Below are 22,816 nucleotides of genomic sequence, written 5' to 3' on the forward strand. Positions count from 1 at the left end.
ACACCCAAAAGAGGCCGTATTTGCAGGCAAACCCAAGGGATTTCAAACGACGCCTGGAAGCTCATCTTACAAGTTGGGGCCAAGCCTGCAAAAGAACAATAGTAAAATAGAGCCAGGAGCACGTTCCTTCGCTCAAAGCGGTTCTCCCGGGGGCGCGAGGGCCTGCGCCTCGGCCGGGACCGGGAGCCGGAGTCCCGAAAAGGCGCGCTGCCCCTTTAAAAGGCCGCGCATCTCCGGGCCGGCCTTCCTCCCCGGGGCTCCAGCTGTGATTGACGCTGGGCGGCGAGAGGAGGCGCCTGGCGCTAACAAAAGTCCGGTCCGCGGGCGAGCAGCGCCGGGCCGCGAGTCACTGCTCGCTCGGGGCACCCGCAACAAGTGGCCGCCGCGCCCTCCCCGGGGAAGCCGCGGGCGCGCAGGGGCGCCGGGAGGAGGCTGCCGAGCCGGGGAGCCCCGGCCGCCCGCGCGGTTCAGCCCCACCGCAGAGGGATCGGGGCGGGCGGATGGGGACCCGGCGGCGGCGGCGCGGCGAGCCTCTGGGCGGCCCCGGGGCGCGGGCTCTCCGCCGCGCTGCGCCCGCTGGCCCGGAACGCGGATTCTAAGAGCGGCGGCTGCCCCCGGCCCCACCCGGAGCCATCGGGGGTGCCCGGCGGGGACAGAGCGCCCCCTCCCACTGGAGTGCAGGGGCCGCCCCCAGTCGGAGCCCGGCCCCGGAGCGTGGGGTATGCGCAGCTAACGGTCCCGTCGGGCGGGCTTTCCTCTGGTGGAGCGCGCAGGCGGTGCGCCCCAGCTATGGAGTGTCCGGGGAGACGGCGGGCATGACGGCGGCAGGATGGGCGCGAACAATGGCAAACAGTACGGCAGTGAGGGTGAGTGGGCCGCCCGTCCTCAGACTCCCGGATCGCGCCCCCCTCCCCTCCCCCTCGCCCTCCCGTCTGGGAAGGAAGGTTCTCGCACGCTACCGTGGCGCACCCCCCATTTGGCACCGTGTCGGGGCCGTCACCTTCCCCTGTGGCACTGAGTGCTGAAGTGCCCCGAGGATGCTTTCCCACCGTGAGGGTCTCATTAAGCAACTTCCCAGGTTGTCTTTGGAACGGCTCAAGTTGCCTTTCTGCCGTATTTTGAGCACATGTGCCTCAACTTTCCTTCCCTAAGCATCTGGGGTTTATGATGATGGTTTGGCAGATGGCGGAAGACGTTTTTGAAAAATAATGCTGTGAAAACTTTCCCAGGCCTTTGTGCTCCAGTCCCCTGGACTCTCCTGTAGCAGGAACAACTTCTGGAAGAAGAAGTTAAGTTTCCATTCTCTGCTCAGCGCCCCTGAGCTGACAGCTTCGTGAAACACCACCTATGGGCCTCGGGAGGCGAGGAGTGGCCGGGGGCTTTGTCTGGGCTCTCTAGGGGCTCAAGACGGGCAAAGGACCATCTGTTACGTGGGGCTGGAAATTGCACAGAAATATTGCCTGTCAAGTGGGAACTTGGAAGTTGGAGAAACTTTAAACTCCACCTACTCCTAAAAGGATGATGGATGTGTGGGTTGGCTTCTCCCTCGCTCCTCCTCCCCTTTGCATAAAACTGTGGTATTGTAACCTAGCTGATAAGCAGCTTGCCCCCGATAGGCATCCTGCATTGTCTTTTTCCGGGGTTCAAAAGTTAGGAAGGTTTGTCTTTCTTGAACTTGGCTGGAGGAGAGTGGAAGAGACGGGGTTGCTTTTATAGCCCGCCCCCAGAGGACAGGCGGTTACAAACGGGGTCCAGCGCCTGCAGACTGGTAGGAATGCAGAATGGCTATTCAGCATGTGGTGTTAGGGAAACTCCTATCCTCCTGTTCAGAACTTTGAGGTGTGGCCACAGAACGTGGATGTCTCTCCCCGTGTTTGTGTCTGTGTTCGTTCTCAGCACCTTGGTGAAATTACAGCAGGAATCGACCTTAAAAAACCGTTTCCATAAGAACCTTTTGTTTAAATCATTCTTTTCCAGATCACTATGTTTTGAATTCCATATACATATAATCTCCTTATTCTGGGCAGTTTCGTGAGAGAGATTTTTGTGTGTGTGTGTGTGTGATTTCATTAAAAAAAAAAAGTTAAACGGTTGTCTTTTTAGATAACACATGTGAAAATATGCCAACAAAGATTATTGGAGAATCTTGGACACTCCCCAGAACTTCTCAATGTTTTAAAACTTGTGGAAAACTGAAAGATTAAGCCTTCTTACTCTGAATATTAAAAAGCTAGCAGGGAGTAAAGTGTGTGCTTGTCAATTGTGGGTGTGTATACATTTTGATACTTGAAGATTGGGGGGGGAAGGGACACCCCAAGAGGTAAATGGAGTCAGGGCCCTGCGTTCTTGAATGAAACCCCTCCAACACTCCTCTTAATCCTCTGCAACTTGTTCTTATATCCCACTGTTCTAGTATAGTACCGTGTGTGGTGTATGACGACTTCCTGTCTGAACAGCAGAGTTTTCAACCCTTGGGAGAGAAAAGGAGAGACAGAGAACTAATGATCTCCAGCTGTTATCCGTAAATGCTACCTCTGCATTTTCACTTCAGCTGAAGTGAAATTTTACTGGGATCAGATTTAGATACACTGTGGAACTTTTTATAGGGAAAACCTCTTGGGCTCAGCTGATTCAAGGGAACCAATAGGAAGCTTTGGGTGGTAACTGAGTTTTGGCTGGAGGGATACATTGTGTTTCGTGTTCAACTCTCTTCAAATGCTGGGAGATTCCTCTGTGATCAGCAAGGAAAAAATAGAGAAGTAGAAGGAATGTGACCTTAAAAAAAAAACCTCTTCTCCTCCATCCCCCCCAGTTACATTGGACTTCTCCTAAATAGGGTTATAACATGTACAGTTGACCCTTGAACAGTGTGGGGTTTAGGGGACCAGCTCCTGTGCAGTTGAAACTCTCAGTATAACTTTTGATGCCCCCAAAACTTAGCACCTAATATCTTACTGTTGGCCAGAAGCCTTACTGATAGCATAGACAGTTGATTAACACATATTTTGCATGTTATATGTATTATATGCTGTACTTACAATAAAGTAAGCTAGAGAAAAGAAAATGTTATTAAGAAAATCATAAGGAAGAGAAAAAAGATTTGCAATCCTGTACTGTCTTTTTAAAGAAATTTACATGTAAGTGAACCTACACTGTTCAAACCTGGGTTGCTCAAGGGTCAACTGTAACTGGCAATGGTCAACTTTGTTACAGTGTGTTACTAGATGGCCAAATATATGCAAATAAGCGCGTTGGAATTCAATGTGTCAGTGCTGTCTTTCTTATCTAAAATGTCAAATTTCAAAGAACGTGAAATCGACCCTTCAACATAGTATTACTATTAAGAAGACTGAGAATTAAGACAGTCTTAGTAGATTTGGTACAGTATAGGTATGGTTTGAAATTAAGATTTATTTCAAACCATACCTAAATTGTACTCAAGGGGGGAAATTATTAGTGGATGCATATCCATTGAATGCAGTGAGAGACCGCTCCACTCTAAAACATAGGGGTTTTTGTAGACTTTAACAATCTGCTCTTTAAGTATATTTTAGAGTTGACGCCATGATGTAAATGCAAACTGCCTTAATTTTGCAAATAGTGTTGAACTATTGGAATGTTTAAAACTTCAGTATTTCATATATAATCTTACATGCTCTTAGGGCGCCTGGGTGGCGCAGTCGTTAAAGCGTCTGCCTTCGGCTCAGGGCGTGATCCTGGCGATCTGGGATCGAGTCCCACATCAGGCTCTTCTGCTATGAGCCTGCTTCTTCCTCTCCCACTCCCCCTGCTGTGTTCCCTCTCTCGCTGGCTGTCTCTCTGTCACATAAATAAATAAAATCTTAAAAAAAAAAAAATAATAATCTTACATGCTCTTGCTCCTGGAAAACACCTTTTTCCTTAAAACAACAAAAATTCTTCCTGAGGCTTTCCTTAGCAGGTGCAGCAAGAGCAGAGATTTCCTATTCTGTGTACTCCAAGGACCAGTGACAGCCGCGTCACCTTGGAGCTCGTTAAAAATGCAGAATCTTGGGTTCTTCTTGGAACCGAATCATTTATCATGCACGTGTTAAAATTTGGGGAAGTTCTTGTGTTGAGCAGAGAACATTAATTTGGGAGTCTGTAAATTTGAGTCCGATTTCCATTTAGCTGCCGTGACCTTGCTCAGTTCTCCTGAAATCAAAAAAGACCTGAAGTCTTTCTTCTCTAGAGTGAGGAGAATTCCTTATTGATATTATCTACCAAGATCTAATTCTTGAGCGCACAGCCATTCATTTTATTTTGCTCTTTTAATGCCTTAATGGACCACTTAACAGAGATTAGCCTTGGAAGGTATGTTATAATAAATAGGGAAGTTAAGACTGTTATTGCCATGAAATCCGTAAGTGCCCCTCCCCAATTTTGTCATCCCCTTTTCCCTCATCTCTGTCTTCCTCACTTACTCCCTTCTCCTCTCCTAATTCAACCAGTCCTGAAATCCTGCTTTTCTCCCTAAATTCAAGGTATGGCTAAATAATGGGTGTTACCAAAGTGTTTTGTTTTCCTAAATACCTAGTGCCTATTCAGGTTAATGATTTAATTTGTAGCCCCCCCCCGCCCCCCCACTGCCAACTTGGAGTTTGCTCCAGGAAGTTACCATACCATTCCTGATCTTTAGATTTCGAGAAACATAAACGAATATCTAAATGATTAGTATGTCCTGGTAAATTCATTTATGGAGGAGGTCTGTTGTTTTCTCTTTATTTTCTTCAATAAGGTATAATTTTCAGCCTGTGTGTAGAAATCTGGAGAATGAGTTGGAGTGAAGCAAAACCATTATGACCATTAGCTTTGACTCCAGTTAAGCCAAATAAAGAAATGTTCAAGTAGGAAGAGGCAGGCTGCTTTCCCTGCCTTTTAAGGTGTGTGTGTGGGGGGAGCTTACCCTCACTTAGTGGTTTCATTGTTATGTTTATTCTACTCCAGCAGGTCAGGGGCATTGTACACACAGTTAACAACTCCTTTGCAAAATCCTGGGTGTTGTTGAATTGGAGCTGATGAGGCCGGTATTGATGGGGTTTGACCCGGGGTGGCTCTGCTGCTCCAACCGGTGCCCTTGGCCCCTTTCACCATGTCAGACCCGTGCTGTCAGACAAGGAGAGCCAGTTACCTGGACACTAAATCATCACTAATCCATCACTACCTTGGGAAACATATCTTGGAATAATAATAATAATAATAATAATAATAATAATAATAATAAAGGCAGCTAATGTTTATTGAAAGCTTACTATGTCCACCCATTATTCTAAGCCATAGACATACACGGACTCATGTAATCCTCATGACAGTTCTAAAGGCAGGCACGCCTAAGGTCCTCATTTTACCAGTGGAAAAACAGGGGCAGAGAGGATGATCATTTCTCCAGGTCCTACAGCTAGTACAGTGGAGTTGGGACTCAGGGCCAAGTCTGTCTAAGCTCAGAGTCAGTTGTTCCTTCATTCAACTAATGTATGTTGACTTCTTATTTCTTACTCTGTGCCTGGAACTCTTCTAGACAGTTGGGATGCATCAGTGAACAGATTAAGATCCTGTACTTGTCACTCTTATCTTCGTGTGTGTGTGTGTGTGTGTGTGTGTGTGTGTGTGTGTGTTGGGATGGGCAGGAAGTGGAACAATTAACAAGTGTACATACACACACACACAGCAGTTCAGTAAACCAGGTGATACATTCTAAGGGACTGATGTCTCTGAATTAAAAAAATAATCAGATTATTGGGGATTGGGAGAAAGAGGGTGTTGCAATTTTAGTTAGAATAGTCACTGTTGACCTTATTGAAAAGTTGGCATTTAGACCAGGACTGAAAGGAAGTGGAAGATTGATCCTTGAGGGTCCAGGCGGCATATTGTCAGTTATTTGGACCCACCATGTTATGCCAAGGGGAATACTCTTTACGCTGGGGAGCAGAAGTCCTCCTTTGATGCAAGCGTCACATCACTAGTCTTCTATCCACAGCTACTGTGGAACAGAGTCAGTCTGGGTCACTGGGCATTTTTTTTCTTTCTTTCTTTTTTGCCTAGAGTCTTTGCAAATATCTTTTATCTAATTATATCAGATATTTTGTGACCGCTTTTGGGGGGGGGAAGCCTAGGACCTGCTCTTCATGCTGCGAAAACTGGGTATTGATTGCCTCACTGGTTATGTAGAGATAACTCCAAAGATCTCCGTAATTCTTAGATAGAAGTAGGTCTTCAGAAGATAAACCATACTGATTCCACTATTTGGTTCAAATCAAAGCATTAGCACACCTAGTAAGACCATCTTTGATCTGACAGAAGGTATTTTTAGGGATTTGGGGAATCTTTTGCACATTTAAAACGGGAAAGCAAAGAGAGGGAACTTTTCTTTTCCTTTAGGAATCAACTCACACTAAAATGAATTCTGGATTGATTTTGAGTAATTAATAATAACTTTAGCCCTTAGTCTTTATCTACTGGTGTCTCTTTAGGTGTTAAAAAATATTCCCCCACTTTCCCTGGGGGAATTAATTCTCTTTCTCTCTCTTGGCATCTATTATATGCATGTGTTTATGTCTATTTAGATATATTTAGGTATTAATTAGAAAAACCTGGGGCTCCTGGGTGGCTCAGTGAGTTACATGTCTGACTCTCGATTTCGGCTCAGGTAATGATCTCAGGGTCCTGGGATCCAGCCCAGCCTTGGGCTCCTTGCTCAGCAGGGATTCTGCTTGAGATTCTCTCTCTCTGCTTTTCCCTCTTGTTCCCCCTGCTCCTACTCTCTCTCATATAAAAAATCTTAAAAGAAAAGAAAAATCTACTGATTTTATTTTCCTTCCTTCTGTGAACATAACCTCCAGCACCAAAAATTGGGTTTGATAAATGACTTGTGCCTATTTTCAGTGTAGTGAAGGACACTGACTCTACCTATAGCATTTACTGTTACTTTTATTATTGCCCTAAGCGATGTAGACCTGCTGAACTTGAAGCAAGACCCTTAGTCATGCTGATGTCGAATGCCTCGAAAAAATGTTTTAACTTTGGGTGTAAGACTTTTAATCAGTATTATTGGTTAGTGATACTTAATCAGAAGCTGCAAATGAACTAGAACCACACAAAGGCAGCATCTTCTTGAGAAGCTCTCATAACACTCTTGTTCGGCGCCATATTTACTGAGTGAGACAGAACAGCAGGTCTTCCGTGTAGTGACCGAGTCCCGGTCTTTTCTAGAATGTAGCTCTTTTCAGGTTTGGTTTGGTTTGGTTCTAGGTACAGAAATTTAGAACTCTTCTTCCACCTAATCATTGCATTCCATCTCCAGATAGAATAGATTTGCCCTAAGGAAGTTCAGTATCTGAGCAGTGAGGCAGGGAGACGTGTATTTTAGAACAGGAGAGAAGTCCTGATTCCAGGAGGGCCCTACTTCTCCAGTGTGCTAGGTGTGGATGTAAGTGGTGAGGGGGAAATGTGAATAAGAATGGAGTTACTCTCTAAACGATGACCACTCTGGACAGGTTCTGCACTTCCCGAAAAATCTAAAGGATGTTTCTAAGGCAAGAGCAACAAGCAGGTAAGTGAATGAGCAGTAGCTTAGACCCTTGGGAGAAACTAAATGTTTGGTTAAGAGACGTTCCCTAGGTGTTCCCGAAAATCCTCAGGTTCTGTTTCCCATGTGGTTTATCTCCTGGGAGGTGATTCCTGTGGGTTCTGTCGGTGAGGACCTCGGAATGTTTCAGAGAAAGGGCAGGAGTGTCTGACCAGCCTGGGTCCGTCCCCGGCGCGCTCACTGCCACAGAGGAGAAAGGGAACCCTTGGGGAGATGCTTCTACAATGTGCTAGTTCATAGCCCAAACACAGGCAACTGTAAACTTCTGACATGAATGATCATTCACCATCTCTGCATTTTCCTCGGTAATGAAATATAAACACATGGCTAACATTTTCCCCGTTCCATGGTTGAGGAAGTGTAGACTGTTTCTGGAGCCGTAAATCTCTATTAGGCCATGCATTAGATGTGCTCATTCTATCAATTCCTATTTAAATTTGAAACCAGTAACAAAATGAAAAACAGTTGTTAACACTGCATGAACTCATAATTGTAACGTTAGAAGCCTTGAGCAATGTGTAGAAATGTTATTAAAACATTTTTTGTTTGCTACCCTTTCTGTGGTAAATTCCTTTGCAGCATTTTTCAAGCAGATGTAGCAGTGGAAAGTGAATCAAAATTTCTAGAGAAAAATTTCAGGAATTTTTCTTGTCCTTGTGGATTGACCTTCTGGCTGTAAGTAACCCACTTCTTGGCAAGGTGGACAAGTCAGGAAAAGGCTACTTATGTGTGCCGTGGAACCTGTTGGCCCAGTTGAGTATTTGAGTCAAATCGTACTAGCATCTAGGTTAAGTCTGAGAGGAAGACCAGGTCTGACATATTCCAACTGTCAGAGGTAGTTAAGTGCCCAGGAAGGAGGAGCAGGTAGGAGACTGAGCGCAAAGTAGAAGAAGGAACCCAAGTACAAGGAGAGGGAAAGGAACAAATTCAGAGAGAGTGGGAATTAGGGCACTGATAGCCTCTTAATGTAAAGAACAGGATCAGTGGTCCATTCAACTCTGTTTTCTTAAAAATGTCTTGGCTCATGGAACAAAAGTGATTTTCATAGATATTAATATTACTAAGTTTATCATATTTTTGGTCATTTAATAATTAATTACTGAGCGCTCACTAGGTGCGACTTCCCCCTCCGAGCACTTTACACACTCTCGTTCTTGTAGTTCATGGCAGCCAGACACGTGGGTGCTGATGACCCCATTTTACAGCTGCGAACACGGAAGCTGAGAGGCTGGCCCGTTCCCAGGGCACACAGCTGGTGAGTGGCCTGGGCACGCCTGCAGTCCCTTGGTGGCACTGGAGTCCATGCCCCTTCCCACTGTGCCCATGACCTCCTCTTTCCTGATCCTTGCAGGTGCAGCCGAAATTTTTCCCAATCTTTGTTTTGTTTGTGTGTCTCAAAGAATTGCAGTGGCCAAGAAGCAGCCCCTAAAGACAAATGGTGACAGTTTTAGGGATTAGGAGATCAAAAATAGAAGATGTTTTTAGCAGGAAACTCTCAACTCATTTTACCTGGCTCCCCAGGGCCCGATTCCCTGCTCATTAGGCAACAATCTGCTGACAAACTGGCCGGCTAACTAGGGTCTATAATAACGTCAGCACGTGAACTAATTAGCATATTCTTTAGAGTCTGTGGAGTGTAAAGTAGAGCCGAAAGGCTGTCCTCCTGATTCTCCAGAGCCCTATGTACGTTTCAGTGGTCTTTGTGCTGGCATAGCCCTTACCTGGGATAGTTTCGGCACCTGCTCACAAACGAAGGCTGATGGAGGACTAAGAAAGGTACACACATTTTCTTTCCTCCCTAAATAGTTGATGTGTTATATCTTATATTTCCCTCTGGTTTCAAAACCAAGGATTTGAAACAGCTGTTAATATGGGGAATTACTCCAATATGTACTTGAGAATTTGCCCTTCTCTTTTGCCAGCTCCTGGGAGACTTCTCCATAAGTATGTCTATGCAATTGCTTTGGAAACTATAAAGCGTTTCAGACATTAATCTTATTTATCATCACAGGAACTGTGGGAGGGATGTCCGTCATTATCCCCAGTTTATAGGTGAGGAAACCGAGGCCTTGGCAGAGTAAGTGACTTGCCTCGATTTTACACTGAAGATTAGGTGAGGTCGTTTTGATTCTAAATTTAGTACACTTTCCGCAGTACTGTCACTTTCCCTTAAGTGCTACAGGAAACAATATAATCATCCTGGAGGAAAAGTTATCGCCAGGCATTCTTGACACTATTTTAAATTGCTTGCACCCCAGGATGAAAATGGGGATCTGTAAGCATCCATCTTTTAGTCTCCTTTGCAGCAGGGAAGCCCGGCTTCCTAGTGGTCATCTCCGGCCACAGCGTGGGCCGTGGCGCCCATGGGAACAGCCTCGTGGTGATAAGATGATCATAAAGAGAATGCAGAGGGAGTTGTGAGATAAATGTTCACAATGAGATGACATTATTGGTTAGAGAGGACTTGCTAGTTCATCAAACTCAGCCAGGGCTTTGAGGGACGTTTGCCTCCTCTGAAGACGTCTGCCGGGGATGCTTTAGAGAAAGTTGTGTCACTGCCTGGGAGATCAGAGAATCACGTCTGAAACTGGGGACCCTGGGAATCACGGGATTCCTGATTCTCTTCCATCTTCTGTGTCCTTTGCTGTCGAAGAACCACGTTTCCCAGAGGCCTTTGGACGTGCGGAGGGCCTGGGGCAGGTCTTTCAGGATGAGTTGATATCAAGTCACCAAGGTTCTGTCATTGTGATAGGAAGTCACCTCGTTCATTTAGTTTTTAATTGCTTTACTTTCTGTTCACGGTCTTCTAGTTTAATCTCAATTTTTTTCTAGTTCCTGTTCCTTCGTATGTGTTCATTGTTCATCCTGCACGTGCCCACCCTGATGGGACCGTAGCTGCTCATGTAGGAGGTTCACGATACATTATTTGTTACATAATTAAATGAACATGAATCTGTAGCCATGGTCTTTGTTGGATCTAAGAAAAGCTTATGAAACCTCATATTTTCAGTGAGTATTTCTTAGACTTGGACATTCTGACTCTAAAAAAAAAGTTTTTCTGGACATACACTTTCTTCTGAGGATATTCTAACTTGGACCTTTATTTTTAACAATGTAGTTCCATCTTATGGGTGAAAATAGTTTAACTTGTGTATTTAAGGAATGATGAAATGTGTATTTTTTAGTATTGCTGAAGATAATTGTTGAAGGCTTTTCAGTTTCACTGTAGTATTGTCATCTTAACCATTTTCAATGATTAGTATCGAGTGGAACACTACTGTGTATTTATTGAAAAGTATATTGTTTGGTAATATTTGCTTAAACTGACTTGGAAATTCATTTTATGTGACAGTTTAAGCAAATCGTTAACCTAGAAAACATTTCTAAAATTTGATCTTTAAATTAATAAACCATCCCTTTGGCTCTGTGTTCTCTAGATTAAACTTTCCTAGGGTTATGAATCTTTTTAAATTCATTTATTGATCTACTTCGTGCTGAGTAGATGTGTTTTTATTTTGTGTCTCTTTTTCTCCTTTTTATTATACAAAATAGAAAAGTCATTATGTGTGTCTGATGTGATTGGAATGACTTCTAGATCCTCTGCCTCTGGCTTCCCCTATTACTAAATCAGAAGTGAAATAATCAGTTTGAGAAAAAAAAAACATTATTGAGCTGTGTGTGGTATATGGATATGTATGTGTACTTGAAACTATAAACAATTCTTTTCTATCAATTTAACGAAATCTATTCTTCTTTACACCTTTTTTTTTTCTGTAAGTGGAGAGAAATACATATCCTGTAAGGAATTTAAGAAACATAATTAAAATTAAAATGTCATGTGTTTCTTTAATATTATGGTATGTTAGAGGAACAGCTTCCAACAAAAGGTCACCATAAGAATCAAGCTAAAGAAGAAGCAAATAGTCCAACACATGAGCTTTTTGAGATGGAACTTGGGATGAAGGTGGCCATATAGAAATGGTTCCGTGACATCATATCCACTTGGAACTGTATGTTTAAGTTTGTTTACCTGAATGAATGTGTGTTCAGCTCAGATGAGTGGATATAATATCTCATTGGTGGGAATTTTACGTGGCATGCCACTGAGCCTGGCTGACATTTGTTTTGAAGTGGCAGAGTGTAAATTCAGAATCATAGGCGACATTCATGTGTTCATTTTTTGTTTTTTTTTCTTTTTTTTAATTTTTAAGATCAATAGCTACTCCATTGGTTGGAAAGATTTGTGTAGCCCCGTTTGGACAATATATATTGTGTAGACTGATATGAAAGTGAATTTCAAGACATGACATTTCTGTCCTGAACTCTTACTCTTCACATTTTATTTTGTATCCACTCTGCTTATTTAATTATATTTTAATAATTTTCTCTATCTTCTATCTCTCTTGAAAGGCCTCTCCTGTTGATTATCCTGTGAGTTTGTTTTGAGACACAGTGTCTCCTTGGGGAGTCTTTCTCCACTCCTAAAGCCGTAACAACATGAACTAAACAATAAAAAGCCAATTCCCTCCCCTTGGTTGTGCTTCAAATAGTCATTTCTTTGATACGGGCTAATAAAAACAGGAAAAGGATCATTTTTAAATTCTTTGGTTGGGGTTGCTTTACTTCCAATAAGGAAAATTGCCTCACAAGGGGGAGCATGGGTAATAAAGACACAAGTAACTGAGTAATTGTGTTCAGTCTAATGTCAGAATCCCCAGGCTGCTGCCTGCAAATCTGATTTAATCTAGGGATTGCTGTGTGTCCACTGTGGTGTGTAGATTGGAGTTTGCTGCTGCTACTGATGTCTCTTTGCAGTTACTGAAGATGAATTTCAGATGCTACTGGAGATTTTTGATATGGGCGGGTTCTTTTTTCCTTAGTAATGTTTGTAAGTTAACAAAAGGGCTTTGGATGTTGGCCAAGAATGAAGTATGGAATACAGTCATGGATACTGTAATGGTGGGAGTGACCGTCCTGATCCTTACAAACAGAGAGAGGCACAAAGAAATGAACCGGCTTTGCCAAAGTCATGCAGATAGCAAGGCGGTAGGACACTCACATTGATTTTCTTAGTCCGGCTGTTTCTTTTTAATCCATTTCTTTCTTCCTCACCATGCTGCATGCCCTTTTCTTCTTACTTCAAGACAGCTGGAGGTGAATGTCCTGTCTGCTCTACCTCCCTGCCCTGTAGCCCCTGTGGTACTGGCCCTCTCAGACCCTCGGCTCACAGAGTGTTGGCACTGATGTCGCATAGCCCAGTGCCTCTCTAGAAATTATTGTCACGTAAGGCAAAGGAGCAGCCCCCATTGCATGACTAATTGAGGTGGGGATACCATTTGGGAGAACTTGGAAGGGCCCTCTGTGGTCCAAGATCCCCATGCACTTGGCTGAGACCGGTGTTGCAGCTTAATGGCACACAGACCAACAGGCATCTGTGCAGTCTGCCATCTTTGCCTTTCCCAAGCGTGATCCCAAGGGTATTCCCAAGAAACTGCACGGAAAATCAGCACAGAGGCTGTTTACCAGGCAACTCAATATAAGAAAATGGGGAAGCTGGAATGGGATTGCATGCTGGCAGTGGTCAAGGGCAGGATGGCACTGCTGGGAAGATCATCTTCCTGGGACCCCGATGGTCCTTCCAGGGGAGTCTCCAGCTGACAGGTAAGAGACCGGCACCCGTTTTCTGCTTGGGGACCTAGGCTCCTCCTTTCACTGTATAGATTAGGAAAGCAAGCCCCATCCCCTAAAGTGACTTGACCAGTAGCACATAGCTAGTTGGCAAAAGAGCAAAAACAAGCTTATAGTACCTGTCTGCTGCTGTTGGTGCTGTTTTTGAAGAGCCATTTTGGAATTTGTTCCGAGCCGTTCTGCTGCTATAACTCAGAGTTGACTGCAGATGGGTCTAGAGACCATTCATCTCTCTGATCCATGTGTTCAGCTCTGGCACTGAAATCAGACATCTCAATAATTCCTGCGTGGCCTTATTTTGCTGATGGTCTACTATTCTTTGACGAGTGATCACTGAAGCTCACCACAGTTGGTAGTAGAATAGTGAAGAAGAAGTAGTGTAGTAGAAACAGATGGTCATAGTTGTTTTTGCCTGAAATCAGCATTTCGTGTTAACTGGCTATTAAGAGAATTGGGAAATTGGCAAGGCTTATTACATGATAGACCAGTGGCAAGTACACATTCATTAGACAGATGAAACATGCAGCAGTGGGTTGAAACAGTCATAAGCAAAATGAAGAATGACTACAAATTAATATGTAGTCTCATGATCATCCTAAATGGTTTATTAGTCATTTTATTATGCTCAAATACTATTCCATGGAGGTTATCAAACTATTATAAGCTCAGAGTCACTATGATCCTGAGAAATTTGGAAGTAATTGAAAAGCAAATTATTAGTTTATTATTATTGCTACTACAAGGATTCAGATTTTATATAGTTTCCCTGGCATAATTAACCAGCCACTCTTCCTGAAAACATTCTTTGACTCCCATTGTCTGTAAATTAAGTCACAATTTGTTTTCTTTGGTATTCAAGGCCCTATGTATGCTGTACTTTCTCTCAGGCTTTCTCTTCTGTATGCACTTCATATCTCAGACAAACTGGGAACCTCAATGTTCCCCAAACATATCATTTGTTTTCCAAGATTTGTGTCTTTTGTCATGGTGGTCCTTTTCTTCTGGGACTGTTCTTCCCAAATGATTGCCTGTCAATGAAATTTTCTCTGATTTCCCTTAGATACATCTTTGGTTATAATGCGTAACCCCTTGCTGTGAGGAAACATGTCAGGTATTCCCAACCAGATTTACTCACTCTTCCTTCTGAACCACCATGGCATTTTATTTGTATGGAATTCTTATGTCCTACTTTGCATTTAGCTGCTCTCTTCTCTCAAATTCAGTGAGTGTCTGTAGGTATCCCTGTACCCAATCTGTGCTAGGTAATGCGAGATTGAAAAGTACGAGAACTTGATCTTCACCTAAGCGGTCTGCAGTCTAGTGAATGGGACTTCAGAAAGTGCTAGAGGAGCCACGTATGGACAAACTAAAGCATGTGACGGAAGACACAGACCGGGCCGTGGTGACCCTCGGGGGGCGGGGGAATGTTCACAAGGACTTCGTATCTGAGAGGACCTAGGAAGATGAGTTAGGGCTTGCCAGGTGTGGCTGAGAAGGAGGTAGATGGAACAACAGAAGGTCAGACAAAGAGGTAGGGTCCAGCGGGTGAGCTACAGGGCAGCAGAGCGTGAGCCGAGTTGAGCCTCACACCTGGACAGGTGGGCAGGTTTGCAGGGCCGTGAAAGCACTGAAGGTAGATCGCAGGAGGGGGCTGGCACTGAATGTTTGGTGATAGCAGCCTTGGACAGATTTAGAGATCACTGAGAAAGTCAATGGATTACTCTTCTCCACTTCTTGTGTTTGTTTCCGTGTGAAGAGAGCATCATTAATATAACCCCTGCCTTGGAGAACTTACCTGGTTGGTAAATTTGGGGGAAATAAAGTCAACATCTGAGCTGCATTCTGTTTTCCTTTGAGAGGGAGCTGCCCTTGAGGGAGCAGCTTCTCTGGGGGGAAGCCTCTTGAATAGAATTCCATGAGTAGACTAGCTTTGGTCTCCTGCTTGCCAGCACTTGGGTTCAACATTATTAGCCACTTGGCTGTAGACCTAAAACCACAACCTCTGAATAGAGTTCCCAGAAATAAAGGTACTGTTTTTTTTCTCTGTCTGCCACTCCTTTTTTTTTTTTTTTTTAATCATTAATTTAATTTGTTTTGGACCTGGATGGGACAAAGTGGTGCTATTCATTGAGCCCCATTGAGACCCTAAGAGTAGCGCACAGTGTGAGATGGGAAGAAGAGCTAAATGGGAGCAGGTGAAAACCTGAATTACAGCAGGAGTGTAATGATTGAAGAGGATGATGCGGGGTTCAGTAATGAAAAGAAGGTAGAATGAACAGGACTTGGTGACTAATGGGCTGAGGGGATAAGTGAGTTGGAAGATTCTAGAAGGACCCTGCCTTCTGGCTCGGTGGTTGCAGGCCACATTAGTTCATATACCTTCACTTTCTGATTGACCTGAGTTATCATTGAGTTGGCTCTTCATGCCAGGACAGTTAACCCTCCTTCCATTTCTCCTAGGTCATTATCACCCAGGATGAGGGAGAATTTCTCAGGGACTGATACACTTGGACATTTGTCCATCTAAGCTGTTCATTCTTTTATTAATTCATTTAGCCAGCCGATATTTATGGATTTCCTTCTGTGTGTCAATACCCATCTTGCCTTGCCCGTGACATCCAGTGATGAATAAAACATTCGCTTGTCCTCTGCGAACTAACTCAGAGTCTAGTGAGCAAGCCAGAGACTCACAAGAGAGGGAGTGGGTGTGGGTGGTGCACGGTGCTGCTCAAACAGCTTTGGAGCCAAGCAGCCTGAGTTAGAATTGGGACCCTGCAGCTTGCAAGACAGGTGACCTCACCAGAGCCTTATTTTTAAGGTCGCCAAGTCAACATCTACCTCAAATGCTACTTCACACTTTCTAAATTCTCCTGATTTGGCCCAATAAACGAGTGGATTGGCTTTGAGTAAATTCTGCCAGAAACTTAGAAAATTGAAAAAAAAAGTTATTTTTGGAATTCATTTTTAAAACAGGAAATTCCTGTCTCTAGCTGGAAGGAGTTGTCACAGGAGCGACGTTAAGTTACGCTCTATTTCTCCCTCTTTTGGACAATCCCTTCGGAGTGCACTTGATGGAAGGAAGTTAGAATGTGGTTTATTTTTTGGTGAAGTTCTCATTTGTGAGTTCTCATTGCATCAGGGATCTGGAAAAGAGTCTGAGCTCTCTTATTATGATGGCAATTCTAGGCATTCCTAAGAAGTGGGGAAAGAAGGTGTTTGCAGCATTGAAAGACAGACCTGGTATTCATAGGGAATGACACGCTGATTTGTAGGTTTTCATGCCATTTCATACAAATATGGACTTCTTAATCTTCTAAAATTGGTGGGGAAAATCCCATTGTTTCCAGAGTCCTTGATTCAATGTAAAATACTCTTCACATATGCAAATTGTGTGTGTACACGTGTGTGTATCTATGCGTGTACCTAATTGTTCCTATTTTAGTGGTTACAAGATCAAACCGTATGCTCTCCACCAGATTCTGGCACATTTATTTGCTATGATTTTAGTTCGTCCCCCGATGCCCCACAGCACAGGAATTGGAAAAGGTAGCTGAATTAGAAGGTGGTACAGAAGTAGTGATCTGGGTTCCTAATGGGTAATACCTGCTTTATCTAAAATTACTGTTACTTAAGAACAAAAATGCCCCCGTTTTGTCCTGGAAGTTTGCTTTTTTCCATAAATGGAGAGAAACAACAGTCTCCTTCTGTAAAGAATTTAAGAAATACAATTGAAATTTAAGTATCATTTGTTTCTTTAATAGTATGGTGTCTGTCCTACAAGAGGATGTGTGATCTGCTCTCACTGATGTCAGAGACCCCTGTGTTTTAAAGCTGGAAGGGACTCTAGCGATGACTTGGTCCAGTGCTCTCCTTTGGGGACCAACGAGAAGCTCGGTAGGGAATGTTTGAAAGGACTCAGGCAAAGTCCCGTATGAGATACGACAGCCAGCCAGGTGGCTCGTAGCACAACAGGCCTCGATGTCGGACTTCCTGGGTTTCAAACTGGCTCTCCAGTTATCAATTGGGTGATCTTGTGCAAGTTGCTTAACCTCTCCGTGCCTCAGTTTGTGCATCCAGAAAATGGAGTCAGTGGCAGTTTTCCCCTCTAAGAGTTGTCGTGGGTTACATTAGTAGATAGGAAGTCATAGTGCCTGGCACAACAAATTCTGCTTATTGGTCTACGATGATCCACATTTCATCAAATCTAGGGTACAGTGACGTCACTGGTTTCTTGATCTCAAAATGCATGACTGGCAGGTTTCACAAAATTACAGCATGATCTGCCGCAGCGAATTGAAGGTGATATTGATTGTCCCATGAAGGTGACATGGACAATGAGGGGGTGGAGCTTAGAATATGAGATAGGGCGCTACTGTTCTTATTTAGCTGACTTAAGGCAGAGTTGGAATTAGAAACTGCATCTCCTAATCCCGCCCTCAGTTCATTATTCCACATTGTACATCTGGGTAATGTTTTTGTATAAACTGCAGTTTTAGACACTTTCACTTTGGGAAAGAAAAATTTTAGCTGTTTATTCTGAGCACACAGAGCCTTCTCCTTTTTGGACGATGTCATTTGACTCAGAACTGTTGCGACACTTAAGTTTTGTGGCTCCGAGTCCTACAAGAAACCAAGTGTGATGCTTCTATCTTATTGCAGAAAGGAGGCTAAGAAAATGCCCGAATTTCCTGGAAAGAACGAGCCCCCTCTCTCCACACGTCCTTGCAGACTGAAGGGTGACATTGCCCTCTGTTTGCTCTTGCTTCCTGTTTGGATCGGTTAAATCTGTAAACAATGATAAACGTCTTTATGCTGAGCAAAGATTCAAATTCATCTGCAGCTTTTAATCATAATTAGAAAATACTGTTTTCATTGCTGGTGAAAGTTCATCCAACAATGGAGGCTGGGGTGTCCATATGTTAAGATTACTGATCAGCTCACTTGGGGGCAAAAACCGTGTACATTTTCTAGATGTCTATGTAAATCCCCGCCAGAGTGCCTAAATGAGGGCTTTTGTGAATACATTTAAAACTTTGGGCCAGACTTTCTGTCTGATTTGCTCCTTCATTACTGTTTTATTATTTGTCCTGCTCTAGATGACCTGCCCTCTCTCCCTGCCACTGCCCTCAGTCACCCATGGTCCCCTCTCTCTTGCCCTCACCCCCCTTTACTCCCCTGCCCCACACTATCCTAACACTTTCTCTCATTCTGTCTCTCTGTCTCTCCAAAGTTTATATTTGACTCTGGGCTGTCTGCCTGGTTTGCTTTATTTGTTTCTCATAATTGTATTTAGAGCCTCCGTTACATGTTTCAGATGGAGGTTTCATATGACGTTTTGTCTCCTTTGTAACACAAGTATTTTCCTAGAGTTTTGTAGTGTTTTATGATATACATGCAAGCCTGACCGCTCCAAAGTGGAGCTTTACAAAGCGAGTACCCAAATTGATGAGAAGGTATTTTAAATATCCCTAAATTAAGTTTTTGCTGTCCCAGGTCTCTGAATAATGGCATAAAAGCAATAAATTCCTGGTTAGGCTTTGTACTTAGCTCTTCAACAAAAATAATCTGCTGAGTTTAGTTGTATGGAACATAAACACATTGATGATAGTGTAAAAGAATCCCGGGTGTCCTTCATATTGCAGTGTAAGCTCGTGTCAGCTTTAAAATGCAGGTACGACTCTAAACACTCTCTCCTTTAGTCTCAGCCCGGAGTCTATTTCTTCTTTGAGGAAACTGTGCTTTGAGGCCTTCTATTATTCTGTAATGCTCTAGCAGAAACTCTAAGCTTTAGAAAGCAGATCTTTCTATGATGATAATTGTTCTTTCTAAATGCATTCACACGTTTAGATGTTCCAGACACCGCATTGTCCAATCGAGTAGTAACTAGCAACTAGCCATATGCGGCTTTTAAAAGGTCAATGAATTATAATCAAATACAATTTAAAAATTCGGTTCCCCAGGCACACTAGCCACATTTCAAGGGCTCAGTCTCCACGTGTGGCTAGCATATCGGGCAGTGAAGATACGAAACATTTCCATCATTGAGAAAATCCTACTGGGCAGTGCTGTTACAGAGGATTTAAGTTGGAGTAAATGGCACTCACCAGTAGATTTCACAGAGTTTATTAGGGGAAAACTAAGCTTCTTTAACAAGATGACAAAAATACAGCAAATGAAAGAATTCAAACAACCTTTCCTAAAATATCCAGGAGGTGAGCAGTCCACATTACACACGGGGCTCTTTTCTGTAAATCGTATGTGAATATGGTTCCTTCCATCTTTTTGGCTCAGCATTCCCATGGCATCATCAGTACCTATGTGTTCTAGTTTCAAAGAACCGAAAGAATGCCAGGGTGAGTGGCTTTCTTATAGGTTGACCGTGACCCGGACGTTGTTGATGTCAATTTTGTTCACATCCTGTTGCTCCAAATCCATGGATACCCCCCACCCCCCTGCTGCAAAGCGAATCTAGAGAAGGTGGCCTATGGCTTGGTGGGATGTGTTCAGCTTAAACTATGACTGGGAGTCGGGGGTGGAGGAGAGGGGAGGGAAGAATGGATTTGGGGGAATAATCAACAGTTCCTACCACATGAGCTAATGTTCACTAGAGGGATTTGATATTTAAGGTGATGGTTTATTTGCCATAGTTAATTTGAGTGTTGGGAGAGATGATAGGAGGACTTAATTCAGGTATTGCATGGCTTTCAGCTTTTACTTGTTGTTCTTTAAGCGGATAGAGACATAAAACTTTAGTAAGCTAGAGTAGAACCTTTTATACACCTGGCTTTATTTTTGTGCCAACTGAGTAACCTGAGTGTGTTTGTGGTGTGGCTCAATTTTGACTCTTAGGTGGAACTGCAGAGCTGTGACTCCCTGAATGCCTTTAATGCTAGGCGGATTTGGGGGTTGAAAATATTGACCCTCTTGCTACTCGAAGCAAAGGCTTGATGAAGGCAGTGAAATATACTTCAACAGAATGGACTTGTATGGGCCATTCGTGTGAGTAAATGATGCTTCCTTCATGGGAGGTGGAAGAGCTTGTTTCTGTAATGAACCAATAAACCCTTCTAGAGAAGCCCAAGACATTCTTTTCAAATTAGTGGAATTATATTTTACTTTCCTTTTTCTTTTTTAGAATCAAAATGGGAACTGTCTTTTGTCCATCTATGTGTGTGATTTCTCTACTACTTGCTGTTGACGACCCCTCTCTCTCTTAATCCAAACTGGTAGGATTATGTTGTGTTGCAGTATACTTTGTAGAGATCGTGTTACTGTCTGTGGGTTATAGATTGGAACAGTAACTCATGCAGTTAATTGCTGTGTATCGACACATGCCCTTTTCTTCTTATTGTTACTAACACACTGGATTTTATCTTCTCAGGTGGTGTGTTAGACTATTTTATCCATTTATCATAGGAGATTATAATGTAATATTCATTTCAGTTTTTAAAAATTATGTTCAAGATTTTACCTCATCTAACCCAATCTTCTTTAATTACTTACACATTGACCTTAGTCATAGAATATTGAAATTTACTGTGTACCTAGCACTAAATTAGTCCTTGCATACCGCCATTTTTCTCTCCCTGCCTATCCCAACCTTTGCTAGGACGTGAACTATATCAAACTTAATTTTTTATGCCTCCTCTTCTTGCCATTCCCTCCACAGTATGGAGCTATGCTCAAAGAAAGCCTTTGTTGGGTCTTGTTGGCTCAGGGTCAAGAGTGTGCAGTCTTTGATAAATTACTAACTCTCTAAACCTTGGTGTCTTCAGCTATAACATGGAGGTGCTTTTAATAAGAGTTTCATAGGCTTCTGTGACGATGACAGGTTTTGTATGAAATGTTAATATATCGGTTGGTATATAGTGAGTGCTAGATACAAATTATTCCTGGTTGTTATTAAAACTAAACCACGTGTGCCTGAATATACTTGGTGAATAAGTCTGTTCAGTATCGAATAGGCAAATCCATCTTTTTACGGTGTCTATTTCTAGTCAACACTAGAAATGAAGAGTTTTGGTTTCCTGACAATTCTTAACATATTAATAGAGTTCCCCATTTTAATATTAAATGATATTGCCCTCTGCCATTAAAAAGTATTTTCAAGTGAGAATGAACGCTTCTTGAATAATCTGGTTTAGTTTGTTAAGGGTAGACTCTGTGATTGAATGCTTTTCCCACAGCCTTTATTTTTCTGTATCTAGCACTTGGATAAAAAACATTTCTGAGATAATTCCTTGAGGACAAATTCTGAGGGACAAACACTTCTATCAGTCAGGTATTTCCTTGGCTAAGTTGAAAGGTAAAGGATTTAATTAAGGCTGAATAAAAATCATCCTTTCAAAAGCCTTTCTGACCAACTGGGACCTAAACTGCTTTGTCACTAAAAATTAAATTTCAGTGGCATCGTCCTTCCTAATGGGCTGCATTTCCAGCCTTGTCCTCCAGCATCTACTCAGCATTTGGCTGTACCTTCCAGATCTCTAGCCAGAGAACAAAGAGGTTTGGATCCTCTGCCTTTAGAGGGGAAAATCAGAGTTAAAGAAGAACTTACTTCTCATCAATGTTATGTAATCACATGCATCCAGAGCAGACGTTGTAGACGTGAGTGGGTTCAAGAGCCACTTAGGGCTTCACATTGGCAGAATTTTGATGATTGATTGGACGTCAGAATAAAAGCGTCCAGGCATCTCTGACATCTCTGATGTGGAAGAATGGTTGAATGGGGGTGTCATTCTCCCGTGATAGGAAATGCAGCAAGAGGAGCACAGTTGGGCATGATAATGTGTTCCAGATTTGTGGAGTTTGGGGGTGACTGTGGGATGCCCAAATGGGGGTGTCCAGTGGATATTAGAGTCTGAAGCTCGAGAAGAAATCTGGGTCAGAGAGATTTGGGAGCCCCATCCTGTAGTTGAAATCACTAGAGTGCGTGAGGTTGGCCAACAAGCGCGTCCCTTCGAGAATGACACTGTAAGGCTGATGCAAGCCACACTTTCGCCTTAGTGCTCCACATTTTGTGGCTGTTCCATAAACATTTGGTGAAAACAACAGAAAAACTGATTGGCTCATGGGGATAAACTGTTTTCTCATTTTGGCTCCATAGAAATGACAAAACATTTTTGTGGTAGGATAAAGAGGGTATGGTGTGTGGTTATGAGTGATATTAAGCATTGTTTACATGCAGGGAGCCGAGGGAATTTATGAATGACTTTCAGAGAGCCCACAGAGACTTGAAATTATATACAGAAATGGGTAAAGGAGCCATAATTTTTATCAGATTCTCAAAGAGTCGTGAAAATAGTTGAATAAATGCGTGTTATCTTGGAGGCAAGTAAAGGGAATAAAGATCACATCAGAATCGCTCAGAAAGCCAGAAAAATCACCTACACGACGAGGGGGTCCAGCTCCTCCATGCTATGCTTTTTCGCCCCGTGCCAGTATTGTACAAGACTGGAGGAATTTGGGGGTCAGGAGTTTCATGGTGTGGCTTGGCAGAATCAAAGGCCAAAATATGATTAATTC

General features: G+C 43.1%; 1 protein-coding gene across 1 annotated transcript in view; it reads left to right on the forward strand.

Moving 5' to 3' along the window:
• The first annotated feature begins 304 nt into the window (after positions 1-304).
• Positions 305-22,816, forward strand: part of FBXL7 (F-box and leucine rich repeat protein 7) — a 375,066-nt gene continuing 352,554 nt past the window's right edge. The window contains exon 1 of the mRNA XM_026506713.4: positions 305-866. Coding sequence (XP_026362498.2) covers positions 830-866 — 37 coding nt within the window. The 5' untranslated portion in view covers positions 305-829. The remainder of the gene's footprint in view (positions 867-22,816) is intronic.

Source organism: Ursus arctos, unplaced genomic scaffold (assembly GCF_023065955.2).
Source record: "Ursus arctos isolate Adak ecotype North America unplaced genomic scaffold, UrsArc2.0 scaffold_15, whole genome shotgun sequence".
NCBI classification, from domain to species: domain Eukaryota; kingdom Metazoa; phylum Chordata; class Mammalia; order Carnivora; family Ursidae; genus Ursus; species Ursus arctos.